Raw genomic sequence first — 17570 nt, 5'->3', positions numbered from 1 at the left:
TTTATTTTATAATACCCATCTGATCAAAATAATATTAAAACATAATATTGTTATTATTGTTCAATGATTTAAACACAATATCATAGCTCTACAATTTTGCTCAAACATAAAATCTTATTTACATATAATTATTGTTAAATATTTCGGATGTATATATAATATAATAATCCAAATGTAAATCGTAATGCTATTGTTTAAAACTATTGTTACATTATTCTCGTGAAAGTCAGACTATAAAAAAAAATTTCTGACTGCCATTCTTTAGAACGGATACTAAAATTATATTTTTTTAACATTTTTATCTATTTATTTCTCGCTTTCTATTAATTTTATTCAGTGAAATGTACCTATGTGGAAATACCTTATTGAAAAACCATTTGTGGAAGAAAATTATAAAATTCCTCGAAACTTTATACACTGTAATACTTTATATTGAACTTTCAAAAAGTTCTTCGTGAATAGTACTCGTACTTTTTGTCGTCTTATTTTTCAATAATTAATTATAAACATCGTTGTGTTCCTAAAAACATTGCTATGATATTTTCCATTTATAAATGAACTCTTATAAATTATGAAACTTCATTATTTTAGCGAACGTTTATTTATTTTCCATTAACATGTGGAACAATTCAAATTTCAAACATAAGATATATCATTCAAACTTACAGTTTTAGTTAATACATTTTTAAGAGGAAAATAGATTGTTCACGCAGTAATATCTACAGACTACATTTTATTTTGTGACGAAAAATATTAAAGGTATAGATATAATAATATTTATTTGGCTTGAAAAAGCGATAAAATAACTTAAATGGAAAAAAACAAACGGACTTAAGACAGTTTGTATATGTATATTGTATATTATATGTATATTTTTAAATTAAAAATTAGTTTCGCATCTTTAAGACCTAGGCCTCTGATGGTGTGGCACTGTCGGGTTGAATAGTTCCATTATTGACTTTTCAGGTATGTTGTATTCTCTAGGTCTTAGTCTACTAAAATCACCGTTCACGTCCACGTATGGTCTTTCCATCTCCAAGTTTGGTTGCGCGCCTGAATCCAATAACTGAAAAAATATACACATTTTTCGTTTTAATAACCATACAAATAATAATAGGTAGTAGCCAGTAGGTATATAATAGTTACTATTATATACTGTATAGCTAATTTAATCAGGTACACGAGTATATCAAATGTAAAGTGTATAAGCTTAAAGATGAGTTTTTTAATAAATTCTTAGTCAAACATTAAATACGAATAACTTTGAATTTATTCGGATTTTAGTTATGATATATATATTTTTCTGATAACACGCTGTTTGCTTATAATACAATGTTGTATGTATTGTATGAAATAATGTTGACACGTTTATACTAAAACTATTACATTTTAGATAAAAGCTGTATATTATTATAACTATATAAGTAACACGAAAATTGAATAGACGGGTTAGTAAATGTAACTGTTTCCTTGTACATATAAGTACGTATTTACCCATTAATTATTGTCGATTTACTTATTAAATTTCTTAACGTACATTTCTTCTATCTCTATGTGAAATGCTTGATACATATATTTTTTATTTATTAAGAACGTTTTTAGAATCAACATAAAATAAACTAAACAAATAATTCAAGTTTTCACAGACAAGAAGTCTTGTACCATCAAGGCATCAAGTATTTAAATACAAATTGATGTCAAATGCCTCAACTGAGTAAATAGGTATTATACACCAACGTTTTCTATTTTTATCGTTGAATGAAAAATAAAACACTTATCATAATAATGATTTTATACATATATGTAAATTTCGATGTTACGATTTCTCTTTAGAAACAGATAGGTACTTAAATATTGTATCGTTAGTATTCGAATCGAATCCTTACTGAGATTTGGACATAAAATGTAATAAGGTTAACTATTTGCGGATGATACGATTTTTTACGCACTACTTCCTACATCATAACGACAACGGATAAGCCACTTTATTTTGCATTGTCCACCATGGCAGTGCACACAACGCATGTCGTTTACGTAACTATATGCACGTTTGTTACACCCGGAACAGAAAAAGATAATACATCACAGTTCAGAAATTTATAATTTTGATTGTTGAAATTTCGTCGTTGATACAATTTTTTTGTTCATTATTGTTACAATAAAATTGAATTAAAAACGTAATTTAAGGTCGATGATAATAGTGTGTCGATTTATCGTTACTGATTTATGATATTGGTTTTTACTTTAAAACCAATGAAAATAATAATACCAAGATTTATAAGTTATACTTAAGTCTTTAGGACTTAAGCCGTCTTTATGTTAATAGTGTATTATGATATTTTATAATAAGAATAATATGCAATGTATAGTCTAGACATTTGTTGTTATTAAACCTTTATATTTACTGTAACACCTATTTGTAAAAAGAAAAAATGTATCTTATCCCAATGGCCAAGTTGCCGAGGGTTATTTCTTTAATAAAAAAAATAAAAAAATATGCAATGTTACCTATTCATAGTCATCGATCCGTGTAATATTTTAGTAAACAATTGCAATAGTAGTAAACATTTAACGAAACATTAAATTCCGCGAAATATTCGATACGTCATCACATCATTGATACATTATTCATAAGTAGTAAGTATATATTTAATGATTTTATTAGATAAATAACTTAAGATTTAACGTGAGCAACCTATTTTAGTATGAAGATAATTTAGGTGGGTACTGAAATCTTCACTTATAAACTCAAAACACAAATAAATCATATTCTGTTTATAAATATATATTGTATAATGTATAATGTATATAAGTTATAATCATAAAAACTGCAAATAAATACATAAATTGGTTAAATTAAATTTGAAAAGTTTTTAATCGGTGTATCCATGAAAAGTTTTAAATTATTGGTTTTATGATTTATTTGAATTGCCATATTACCAATGAGGCATGATTTATTATTCCAAATTATATTAATTTTGAATTAAATGTTATTTTAATTATTGTTTGATTGTAACCTTATTGATATTGAGTATACATAAATTAATTAAATAATAACATATAATATATTATTTTTTTTTCTTTTTAATTTATCACTGTTATCTGTTCGTGGTTATATAATATACATATATACATATATTATGTTTAATTCTACGGGGACCGATAGAGCTATTGTTGGATTAATAAATTAAGTAGGTTTTCTATTTGGTAAACCTTTTTGGGGCATGGAAAGTGCCCTAAAATGTTCGTGTATAGTGTCTATTGGTCCTAGTCTGTAATCATATTATTCTGTTATACCTACCAACTTTATAAACAAGATTTCGAATTTTTTAATAGGTAGGTACTCTTTATTTGGAATAATGTACAGCTTATAATACTTAATAATAATTATCATATAATATACCCAAATCAATTTTTAAAAGATTAAATTTACTTGCAATATTAGTTAAAAATACTTATGTTTAGGCAAAAATAAACCTAAGTAAACAAGTAAGTACCTAATAATAAATCAATAAAAAGCTTTTCCTAGATTTTTTGCACTTCAAATATAATTGATACTATCTAATAACATAATATTATCATATCGATTTATCAGTTTATTATAATATGGTATGGGTATGATTCGTGGATACCAATGCATTAAACTTGAATTGCTTCCAAAATCACGCCCATGACCACAATTGAAAAACGATTCTCGCTGTAGTATTACTAATATATACGTTAGGTATATTATATTATTATTGTATTATACAGGGAGCCGGGAGGGCTATAAGAATCCGTAATACGGAACGTACAATTCCAGAATTAAAAATCATGGTTCGTAATATTCCAAATACTCTGGAATTTGGAGGTAATATTACCACAAATATTTTATCATATATTTCATTTTTATTGCAGATGAAAATCAGTAATTTGTAGGCTAATTCTCAAGATTTGATCGGAATTTAAAAATATAATACTTGTAACGAAAATATAGGTTAGTTATAAATTGTTACACTATAAAACAATAAAGTCACAGAGTGACAGTGACAGCCACACACTGCGTCAGACCAACGGTCCACGTCCCCTTGTCACCGTCAACCGTACGTCTGTATCACTTCGGATAATTGTAAATTCTGTCCCGAAAACATTCAGGTGAAATGTTGAAGCATATGATTTACTTACTGTAGAACACGAACCGTTATATTCCTAAAAGTAAAAATCCAGAAATAAAATAAAAACAATGGTTCTCAAAATAGTTTTGTTGGTGTCTTACAATTTTTCAATAACATAATACCTAAACAAAATAAATAAAAAGTATATTAAAAAATGCCTTAAGCTTAAAAAAAAGGTGGGTAAGTGGATGTCACTCTGCTGTACAGTAGGATACAAGTGGGTCACTGTAATATATGGTGTTAAATTTGAATTCAATAATATAATATCATTGTATAAGAAAAACGATTCTGAGCGAAAACGGTCAGTCAGCCTATGATATTACTAAGTATATTTGATGATATTATTGTGAATAAAGTAATTTATATATTTACTTATTTACGTGGAACCTTGTTTTAAATTTTCAATTCTTAGCTACAAAAGTTGAACATTTTATAAATTTTTAACTACAAAATAATTATTAAATTATAAATTTGATAAATTTTGTCAAAATTTGAACTTTAAATGCTTATAAAAAAAAATTGTGCCAATGTATTTTTAATATTTTTCAACTGCTATTGTAACAATATATCAGGAGCCTTGCATAAAATGTTCACGCTTTTTTATCCAACAAATAAAATTTTATTGATATTTATAGAAAAAAAAAACAAAAAAAATTGAAAACTGACTATGTCCGTAAAAAGCTCAAAAAGAGTCAAATTATTTTATAAATTTTATCGTATATAGTAAATGCTAATATGAACATTCAGTGAAATTTTCAAGTATCTACAGTCATTCGTTTTTTATTTACAACAAAATAAGAAAATTGTTACATGAGACATCGAGTGAATATCAAATGTTGTAAAAATATGAATTTCAAACGCTCGTAAAAATTTAATTTGACTTTCTTGTAGACATTTTTGTTTTTGATAAAGATAGACGAACTTATGAGGAATCTTTTATTACATTTTCAAATCTTAGATTTAAAAAGAAAATTTTTTATAAATTTCTAACTCAAAATAATTTGCAAATTTTCGTAATTTGTACGTATTTTGTCAATATTTGAACTTTAAATGCTTATAAAAAAAAATTGTGACTATGCATTTTTAATTTTTTTCATCTGCCTTTGAAACAATAACCTAGGAGCCTTCTATTAAATTTTCAAACTTTTTACCCAACAAATACAGTTTTATTGACATCCTTAGAAAAGAAATACTAATAAAATTGGAAACTGAAAATGTTCCTTATTAGTTAAAAACTAATCAAAATATTTTAAAAATGTTATCGTGTGTAGAAAATGCTAATATAAATGACCAATGAAAATTTCATGTGCATACGTTCATTTGTTTTAGAGTTCCACCAAAAACCAAAACCGATTTTGTGGAAACCCGATTTTGCGTAAAAATTCCCGCTTTTCCTTAATTTTTATGTTGTTTTTCCCGGAGCTTTTGATAACTATTGGAAATTTTAAATTTTGACCTCGCCAATGCATCAACGATATTTACTATCCCATCGAAAAAGATACTGAAGTTGAAAATCCAATCATTATTTCGACTAATTATCGTGTACACAGACACAAAAATAAAAAAAAATAACACACATCATTGTAAAATCAATACATTCATCGTTCCACTCAGAATCTAAAAGTTATAGGTATCATATGTGTATTGTTAAGTAGTAAATATAATACGGCTATGAGGTATAATAATAGTTATACGTTTTATCATAGCTGATAAAAATAATTATAATTAAAATAGAAGAAAACAACTTGTTTAGTTAAAACGTGAAACGAAGAATACCTACCAATTTGAAGTTTAATATCAGCACTAGCTTCGAATACGATACAGAAGTCTAATTGTTTTCACGGGTATGTTCAGTGTAAACCGATTACAAATTACACTCACAATAATGAGAAGCTATTTTTCCGTCTATTATATTATTCCTGATTCGAGCACTTAAGATAATTAAGGTATGAAATGTTTCACTGGTATATTATAAGTTATTTAAACACGCAGAGTATATTTTAAGATTTTATGACGCACTGGTTTGGTTATATTTTACGTTCGGCTAATCTACATTTTGATACCAACCGATTAAAAATAAAAATTCATATTATACAATGGGTTTAATAAAAATAATAATAATTTGAATATAACAACGATACCATTAGATGATACAATTTATAGGTAGTAGTTGATTTTCTTGGCTTTTGTTTAATTCGTAGTAGTTATTATTTCATGTTAAATATTTTATTCAGTGTTTTTTTTTTTTAAATATAAATTATTTATAATTATTATTTTTCAAATCGCTGTAAAAAATAGCAACAAAAATACACTCATTTCATAATATATTTTTATTATTCGCGTTTCATTCCGTTTGAATGGATTACAGTACCTACAACTAAGATTGGAGAGAAAAATGTGGATCGTGAAAACACTGACAAGTAGCACAGATATAAAGGTTAGGTTAGGTAGCAGTGTTTTAATAAGAAAATGTTCATCCACTGTGTTATGTCATTAAATCATGTCATTTTTGCGCAGCCGTTCGGGCAGTGAATATAATATAGGTATATCTAAATATACGCACTTTTACACAATATAACAGCCGTTAAACGAGTAAATAAATCACACTAATGAAATTGCGATTAAGCGTTTATACCAAAATATATTATGTATATCCTGACATATCCATGATGCGTACCTGCGTATAGTAATGTAAAATGTAAACGAAAAAGAGAAAACTCGCGTATATAGAATATTACGTAAAATACTGCAATGCCAGCGCTGCGAGACTGTTCAGCTGTTATCTGACGAAAATCTTGAGCTGTATCAACTCGCTATTCAAACGGCTTTGCTCAGAAAAACACAGCTATATACGCGATAACCAGGGTTGTTATATGGTTTAAAACCGCCGGTTCGGCGTTTTTGTTTAAAACACGTTTGGAACATCAAAAACATATTGATTTTGTTTTAAACAAAAACGTGTGTTTAAAACAATATTTTTGGTAAATTTTAAATTAAGATAATCTATGGATTATTTCCACTCTGCGGGTTACTTTTTTTTAACGATATTTTTGTTGAAAATCAACAATTTCAATGATTTAAAAAATTAAAAACGATGGCATCCAAAAAAGTTGGGCCAATTGTTTAGACTAAACTCCATAACTCAAAATAAGCACGACCCCCCCACCAGCCATGTTTTGATTGTACTGACGTTCTCAGCGTCAAAAACTACATAAGTATAAATAAAAAATAAGTTTTAAAAAAAAGGTGTCCCGTTAGGAGGACCTAATCTATATATTTATAAAAAATAATAATAACACAATGACATGATGGTCTATTATAATTTATAGGGTTCCATTAAAATATAAATAACAAAAAAAAACGTTTAAAACGTTAAAACAGCGTATTAAACGTTTTTAAAAGATAGTTTTTTTTGTATAAAATTTTTTGTTTGTTTAAAAAGCCGTTTAAAACAAAAAAATGCGTTTTGAACATGTAAAAAACCATCTTTTTAAAACTGTTTTAAACTTTTTTTGTATTTTTTGTTTTTTCCAACCCTCGCGATAACCGTACGGTGATGATATTTTATCAAATTGTTGATGCGAGCTGGTACATAATATTAATTATGCAGTTTCTGGCCATCGTAGGTAGCTACTTACGCAATCACGGCGTTATTTTCTGACTGATTTCGAAGCACGTCCGCGCTTTGAGAGTACGTCAGCTCATTATTTGTTTTCTCTCTCTCTTTCCCTCTCTGACCCACGTTAAATGTACAAAATTTACATTTACCAGAACCAATCTTGTTTTGTTAATTTCAATGTTGGACTGAATTAAGAAGCATTGAACTTTTATCAAACTTAAGGGTTGGAACAATGTCTCGTACGTAGTCTTTTTTACGATATTTCAATCTTTTTCCAAGTTGTGAGTAGGTGATAGTATAATAGGTGCTAATGTATCGCAAAATAATAAAATTGAAATATTGTACATATTCGACCTCTCAGTTTGATAAAAGTTAAAAATATAGATATAGGTATATGCTATAATTACATATAAAATTGGTTCTACAGAACGAAATAATATTTTTCTTCATTGTATGTTTCAAAGACAGAACAGCTCACACAAATGTGAATGTGTGACGTCTTCAAGAATATTAGTGTGCCTACCAAAGCCACACGAAATTATAATACGCTGTTTTTTTTCTAGTAAGTTAAGACTTACTTACGAGTAAATATTTATAATTTAAATAGGTATAATAATATTATAATACTGTGATCGTCATCTCATCGTCATAGTTGCAGGCTCTCGTTAGTTCAGGCAAATGGGTCGGCTCAGCGTAGAAGAACCGCGAACGGCACCCGTTTACATAGATAAAAGAAATACATAATTTATAGAAAACGAAATAATTGCCGAAATAACTTCCGAAGAAACGTATATTATAGATACGTCTATGCTTTTCTGTCGTACGGTAATATTGTAATAATGATGTGTAAGTACCTATTATGTCGTTATTATAACACAGCTTATAACAATATACGCGTACGATATCTCGAAATTCATCAGTCACCGTCGATGGTTACATAAAATGTATAACAACATTAAATCGTTACATATATATGTTATAACAATAATAATAATATTATTATTATGTAGTGTCGCCGGGTCTTATTGTTATAGAGTACATAATATATAGAAATATACGATATACCTACATTTTATATTATATTATGCGAGAGCGCGCGTGTGTCTATAAAAAAATAGGACCTACGTCGTCGTTGTGTTATATTTTATAACTATTATTATTATTATTATTATTATTATTATTATTATTATTATTATCCAACACACTGCAAGTACGCGTGAGTTATTATGCGAGTAATTTACACTCTCGTACACACGCACGCATTCGCCTTTTTTACGTAATACACTGCTCGCCTAATTTCATCAAGTAACAGCGAATACAATATAATATATAATATACCTACGTAGCTGGTGTTCTGTGCGTATTATAATTTTAGTTTGTACAATTTTTTTTTGAATTTGTTGTTTTTGTAAGCCAGATGTTGTCTACCGGTAGGCGTGTATCATGATGTATCCGTGTTCGGGGATCCGAGGATATTCGGAACGGTGACCTCTATATAAGTATGTGTATACGTAATAATATATTATATGATATATTTGAACCATATAACATTATATTATTATCATACGTGCGCAGAGCAACAAAGATATGCTATAAGGCTGGTATAGTGACAGTGACCGGTTTTTCAAAAATCTTACAAAATCATCATTTTGTGATATTTAACAATAGTTGTATACACAACTTTGGAGTTTGGGTACAATTAGTGTATATTCTGCCCTGATTTTTTATAGGATTACAGCCATATGAACACTATTTAAAAAAATGTATTTAATGATTAATCTATTTTAGCTTATGAGCTGAGCGGGAAATGTATTGGTTATGCAATAATGTGTTTTTTTTTTATTTATGTTGACATAATTTCTGTTTCTTAGTCAAAAAGGTTTAAATGTGGTACTACGTTTGTAATAACTCATAAGTTGGTCTTACAAAAGTCACAAAATATTGAAAAATATTGTCGCATTTTTTTTTTAGATATAAGTGTTTGAAGTTAACATTTCGATGAAATTGGATATTTAAACGAAAAATAACCATTTTTCCTAAATCAATTTTAGGTTTTTTGTTATAATTTAAAGTAAATATTAATCGCACTGGCTCAAAATATATTCCATCATTACGTTTTCTATTTTTTTTTAATTTTATAAATAATGCAGTTTTTAAAATGTTTAGACTAATTTTAAACTATTTATACCATGTCCACACCACTCTACGGTACTTGACATGGTATTTGCGATTTTTTTGACAAAAATTAACACAATCTCTCAAATTGTACCAAGAATATCTATATGCAATAGAAATTAATTCAAATTATTAATAATAATATTATAAATATAACAAAAATTATCCTTAGAAATATATGCTAACCTCTCTTCTTCACTCAGAGTAGTTTTATAGTATGCAACGGTTTTATAATTTAATTTACAAATATTTAATACGTCTTCCATATGAGATTCACTTGAAACCTAATGTACGGCAAAAGTGAGATAACTGATTTTTTCTTATTTTTTGATTTAATTGTTATAGAATAGAAAATATTAGAGTTGATTTGTATTTGATTTTGTTATTAGTTTTATTACTATTATCTTATACTTATATTATTAATATTGTATTATTATACTCTCAATAATTATTCTCATTGGCATAATAATATTAACTGCAATTAATTGATTGGGAACATGACTGAATTTAGAGCATCATCGCTTAACACGAGTACTTCGATTATACAATATAATTTGTTGTACGATATACATAAAGTTAGATATGTTTTTTTAAATTGAACATTGCTGCAGGAGTGTAATTTACGTGTATCAGATATTATCTGGAAATTTTAGTCGGGTGGAATATATCTATAACGGTTATATTATACTTATAGGTTATAACCTATAACCAATAATGTATAAGTGTGTATAACATAGAAAGATAACAATAAAAACAAATAGGTACCTATAGATATTGGCTATTATTTTATTGTTGAAAAAAATATGGTTTCGAGTACCTACCTAATAATGTTTGATAAGTTGCATGTATAGGGTTTGGAAAATGTAAATGTTGTACTTATATGACATGTGTGTAACGCAACGGGCATATTTTTTTACGACAAAGCAATCTGTGCAATAATTACGCAATGCTGTGCTTAGATATTCTATACCACGCGCGTTTAATAAAATCGGAGCCAAAAGTAATTTAAACAACTACCAGACCTAACCTAACCTATGGGTGTCTAACCTAACCTAACCATTAATAATTTATTATTATTTTTGTTTTTAGATTAGGTTGTGAAAATATTTGTAATACATTACATTATATATTTCAACCATGTTATCCACAAAATTGTAAGGTATAATCGGATAAAAATAATTAAGTGGCTTGGCGTGGCACGTTGGCTGCTACCAGTCGCGGAATGCGACTGGGAGTAAGTAACGGCCACAGCTACTAGCTCCCGGATGGGTGACCACCGGGGTTCATAGTAGTTAAAAACCTTGCCACACATACACGAGTTTGCTACCTACAGTAACAACCGTTAAAAAACAATCGTAAAAACCAACCTACCGTACCAACCTTACCCCTACCACAGTTCATAACCCCTACAACAGCTAATGGTCATAGTCGCCGGGCTTAAGTTCAATAAAAAAAAAAAAATAATTAATTTCCTACATTATTTTTATTGTTTATTCATATAATTATACGATTTATAGACAAAATAAGTCAAATGAGCGATTAGCATGTCGACATTTATTTTATTTAAGAGGACGTCACACCCGCATGTGTTGTCTCCGGTCTTACACACGTACGACATAGATAAAACGCGTTTACGCAGTCTGAGTAGAACTCGCTCAATTTTGGTTTTAGAATAAAAATACCTATTACAAAAATAAAAGATGATAATATTTTGGAGGCCAAGACGTTGAGTTTTTTTTAAAAAAAATTAAAATTTTAAAAAGTTAAAGGTATTTTAAAATTTTGAAAATTTTGCTATTTCTAAACATTATATTAGATATGATGGAAAAACCACAACAACTTCTCTCAGAAATTCACAATTCAGTTTTATAATAGGTATTTTTACTCTAGAAGTCTAGAACCAAAATCGAGCGATTTTTACTGCGTAAACGCGTTTTGTCTATATCGTACGTGTGTAAGCCGGAGATCACATATGCGGGTTGGCGACGTCCAGATACGTCCAAATACGTGTATAGGTACTCGATAGTTATATAGGTACCTTTAAACTAACTTGTCGAGGTTTACTCTCATATGAATCTAAATTAATATCCTTACTGTTGAGTATAGATAGAAGTAAAAAAGAAAAAATTACATAAATTAATAATACGTATGAAATCTGACAGACGGCCACAAGAGTATAATCTAGTAGTTATAAGCAAATTAACGTGCAAATATTATTGTATCTTAATATTCATTGTACGTTCCGTAAGTTATGCCTTTGTATTTAATTATTGCGAACGAGCTATAATTATATTACAATAAATTGGATTGTTTTTCATGTCTGTAAGATCACTAAGATATATACATTAATTATTAGTTAAATTGCACAATATTGTAGCTATCGACGCATTATTGAGTATAAACTCCTACTCCTATGATGTAAACATTTTAGGTGTTACACGATTAACATTTTATTCCGACGTTTATAAATTATAATAATATTATGATTTATGAATAAAAGTTATAGTTATAGACACAGCGAATGTTTTTAAAATTGTGTTACGCAATTAAATTGTTTACATTTATATAGCTGCGTTTTAGAATTATGAAAACTGAAAAACACAAGAACACGCATAAAACTGGAGTTGTAGTTTTCTTTGTCATAATTATTATTATTAGCAGATAGAATTGTATTATTTCAGAATCGAATTGAGTGTTATTGCTAACGAACATAAATATTAAATACAATTAGTGTTTAACCTAATATTTTGATAGGTTAAATATTTTAGTCATATTCGACGAGTTTTCTAAAAGGTTTCTATGAAATATCGTTGTGGGATGATTCCTTAAGTGCTATCAGCGATGTTTTAGTTCAGAATTTTCGAATTTCGGCCGTATATAGGTACTCGTATCGATGTAAAAACGCTGTCGCCGATAAAATGAACACAATATTATATACCCAGATACCCTAAAACCACAATAAAGTTGTGTGGGTTCACTCAGACGTATTTATCGAACACACATTAAATAGGTAGACGTATCGATTATAATAAAATTATATATATTGAAGCGATTTGGTATGGTTGAATGAATTGTTTGTTTGGCCAATTGTGGTTCATATTAAATAGGACCACGAAATTAAACCGATGATCTTATAAACGCCCTTTGTGTTTTGGCCATATTAATATTGTTTTATACGCCATAATAATACAATATGCAATCTGTTATAGAGATACAATATAGGTCATAGGTATTACATTATATTACAACCATAAAATATATAATTAATCATTTATAATATATTGTACCTATATCAAAAATACTTACAATAATAAATATGTGATAGTTAGTGAAATTTATTAGGTATTTAGAATGGAATATTTTTATACCAACAAGAATATATTATACTCAAATAAACAAATCTCCAAAATCGACAAATGCATTTTTATCAGAATATAATATGTTTAATTATATGCTTCCTTTATGAATATTGTATTTTATAGTGTTTTAATGTGTTTTTAATTCGAAATATTTTCTTCGGGCAAGTCACGGTGTCCGGAGAACAAGTGCCGCCATCCCCCACCCGGACATGGCAGATACCTACGCGTGCCCAATCAAAACCTCTGCCAAACCCAACACACACAATATTTAAAAACGTAATCGACCGGATGATGAAAACATAATATACTACACTGACGCTAGTCAAAACAATAATAGTATTATACTAAAAAAAATGGTTGAAAGAGACAAAAATATTTTATATTGTCTACCTATTACACCTACTTACTGATTACGAGTATAATAAACGTAAACGATTATACCTTTTAATTATACTATACAGTCATGATTTTGAATTTTATATAAAGGAGGCATATGTACCTACATTATAACAAGAGCGTAAAATATCGTTTGTGATAAAATTTTGTAACATAATAATATTATTAATATTACCTACCTACTATTAAGTTAAAATTTGTATGCACGCGGGCACAAAGAAGAATGTGACCACTCGGACAACACGATTTAAAGTGAAACATACTGTAAACAAACACGTCATAATATAATAACGTAGTCCGTCCTAAATATTGTTTTCGTGTCGATTTTTCGACGTGTATTTTTTCTTCTCCCATATAGCGTCATGTGTCCTGCACTGTATCTGAGACAATACCCTGTCAAACGTAACATGTTTCACGTCCATTTTTCCTTTCACTTAGATCTTCAAAAACCATGTGTTTCCCATTGTTCAGTACACACGCACACTAGATGGAAAGGAAATTGCACGACGTTACATGGATTTTCTTCTATTCAACGTGGTTTTATTTGCTTTACCCTTACGTATACGATATGTACATTTATATATACATAGGCACGCGTGTGCATGTGTGTACTTATAATATCGTATTGCAAGTCAAACAAAAATCACTTGTGTACTATTTTTTTTTTACGTAAGCTGATAATGCCATTAACCGAGCTCTCCGGAAATGTCAATCTATTAGCAAACGATTTGGCAACCGCTATACAAGCAGCGTACCTAAGTCACGCGTAATCTATTGGTAACACCGCGAAGATTCCGAGCAATAATAATAATTTCATTGGAACGTTTATAAACACGTTAAATTCTGTCACGATCGAAAAAAAAACAAACTACTTCTTACTCATTCTGAAATCCGAAATAACATATTAACATGTAGTCAAATAATTTCTCAGTGAAATAAGATTATTATTTATAATATATTAGAATGTCATGATCGTTTTATACGTTGCGTCTGGTGCCACATCTAAGAAAGACACAAAAAAGTGGAACCCACCGTACTTCCTCAACAGGCGCCAAGAAGTTGCCATCACAAGATGCAGAATCGGACATTCCTTCACAACCCACGCTTTTCTCATCAACAAAAACCCACCTCCCACCTGCGACGAATGCCATGCCGACCTCTCAATACAACATATCATCCAGGATTGCTCAAAGTACAGGGACGCAAGAAACAATCTAGCTATACCACCGAATATGGATGAAGCACTAAACGAAAATAATATTTTTAAAATTATCTCTTTTCTTACTCAAATCCACCTAATAAACAAACTTTAACAATGTAAAAACCCTTTCCGTAGTCATTAAGCTATACAATTTTTTTTTTTTTGTCTTGTACTCTTAATTCAAGCTAGGCTAATGACCTGTGATGTCGAAGCCTTATTTTCCTAATAAAAAAAAAAAAAAAAAAAAAAAAAAAAAATTAATTCAATCGTCAATATTTACTATTTAGCACTTCAAAAATCATTTATTTTGTACTTGTAAAACGTTTTTTATTCCCACGTTTTGAAATATCTAATTTTCACATTAATTCTAAATGCCTCTTTTCATTTTTGACAGCAGGGTCAATAGACAAGCAACATATTATTTATATTCATACAATTTATCCTAAATGTCTATATAAGTACTTTTTCATGATTATTGTGGCTACATTCATGTAGTAACGTTCATTTTCAAAATGAAATATATTGTATAGATTCTTATTTTAAATTAAAGCTATAAAACATAAATGTTTTTAAATTATTCTCTAATGACAACACTGAAAAATATTTTCTAAGTGAAGAACAATCGTGGCCTTGTGTCTGGAGAAAAGATTTATGAGTTCATTTCCTCTTTTCTAATTGTTTTCAACTTTAGACATGTTCAACATTTAACAGTCAGCTAACACAAACAGAACTGGATGATTGTTTAAAAATTGAAATAGTGCTGAATAAATTTAAAGATTTTATATAGTTTATCAAGTTTTAATGAATTGTTGTAAGCTCTTATAGAAGCTTGGCTCGACAATGTTAATGTTGAATACACAAAAAATATCAAAAATAAATAAAGCTGAAAAATATTAATAGTTATTTAGATTTAAAATTGTTAGTAAATTATTAGTATTTTGAATAATTTGATACAAAATGTACACCACACATAACTATTTTAACCTATTTGTCTACATATTTAATATAAAATAATTCATAGTACATTAATCTGTAATGATTTGTAATTTGTATTACACGTATAAAATTAAAATTTTTAAGTGTTTTTGAATCTGTTTATAAAGTTTGACATCTTTAGTAATATTATAATAAAATTAATATAGTTAAATATACTTAACTGTTAAGGTATTAGATCTCATTAAATGTTAACATTTTAATAAAAATATCATTCGAATATTCTTAATTTTTGGCCATTCATGATTCATGTATTATATTATATCCGTAAAAATAAATTTACCAAATATTCTTTTATAACTTAAGAAATAACTTTTGGTGGCATATTTTTTAATTCAACATTCTGTACCTTTATATTTATAAACATCATATATATATATATATAGGTATACACCATGATGTCCTTATTACATGATTTCATACATTCTATTATTATTGTGTTCAAAAAATGGATCAACAAAATTATTTTCAACTTAAAATGCAATATTATTTTTACTTTCTCTTTTGCACAATAATTTATGACATTTAACATACATTTTAATACATTTACAAACTTAATTATTAGGAAAATTAGTCACCGACATTAATTGCGTAAACGTGTAGTATTGTTGTAATCTAAAAATATATTTAAAATGAATAATAATAAACAATAATTTTAAAATAATTTTTACAACTTGAATATTTTTGACTCGATATGAATTAATTAAATTAAAAGTAACTTTTACAAATAGGTATTCATAATAATTTTTAGTTAACAATACATTTTTTTGTGTTAATATTTGTAGCCTTTAGTTTTATATAGCTGAGTTACAGTAGCTCTATTAATCTAGCCGTCTAGTATAATAATATTGGTAGGTTCTTTGAAGAAGTAATTTTTTTGATTTTAAGAGTCTAAAACACCGCGATGAGAAGCTTTTACTATTGTCTGCTAATTGCGGAAAATATTTAAATTATCACAGCAAGTTTGGTTTTTAACAAAGTTCTGCTCACATTCATTTTTCAAATGAATTGATTTATTATTGCTTTCAAAATGAATTGATTTATTATTACCTCCAAAAATATGTATAATAATCAATAAATAATTAAACAATACACCACTGTTCTGCGGCGAGACAACCGAAAGGAAACGAGTGCCCAACACCCGGTGTCTGCATCCAGCATGTCTCTTTATTTTTGCACTCGTTATTATTCATCAATCATCGTTTATCAATTTATTTACATTTTAAAAAAGGTTTATGTTATAATCAAATTATAAATAGACGGAAACTTGTAATTACTTGGCTATGATCTTTACCTATATTAATATAATTTCGTAAAGTATAAACATGAAATATTTTGATCTACCTACTAAATATTTGTGTGTAGTTATGGTATGACTTGTCGTTCTATAGATCTTCAAGTTATAATCAAAAAAAATATAGGACAATACATGAAAATGATTGCTTCGCGTGTAAAACGAAACGTGATTTATTGTTTCCGATCGGTTTCAGTGGTATATTTTATAATTGCATATTATTGTTATCACGATGACAATTGCATTTTCTATTGGTGTATAACCAGATCCATCTCGATTTTGATATCGATTTCTAAGTATTTATGATACTTATATTATTGTTTCATGTGAAAATGTAAATAATGACATGTGCATTAGAATACCAGGAGCTGATTCAAAT

The 17570-nt window shown here is 28.0% G+C and overlaps 1 protein-coding gene across 2 annotated transcripts in view; it reads right to left on the bottom strand.

Annotated features, from left to right (window-relative positions):
• Positions 1–582: 582 nt before the first annotated feature.
• LOC132950563 (uncharacterized) overlaps positions 583–17570 on the bottom strand; it is a 56997-nt gene continuing 40009 nt past the window's right edge. For both annotated transcript variants that reach the window (XM_061022077.1, XM_061022076.1), the window contains exon 3: positions 583–1066. In XM_061022077.1, the coding sequence (XP_060878060.1) occupies positions 902–1066 (165 nt within the window). In that variant the 3' untranslated portion in view covers positions 583–901. The remainder of the gene's footprint in view (positions 1067–17570) is intronic.

The sequence above is a fragment of the Metopolophium dirhodum genome, chromosome 8 (genome assembly GCF_019925205.1).
Source record: "Metopolophium dirhodum isolate CAU chromosome 8, ASM1992520v1, whole genome shotgun sequence".
NCBI lineage: Eukaryota > Metazoa > Arthropoda > Insecta > Hemiptera > Aphididae > Metopolophium > Metopolophium dirhodum.
The sequence above is the reverse complement of the archived record's forward strand: the minus strand, read 5'-3'. Positions and strand labels throughout refer to the sequence as shown.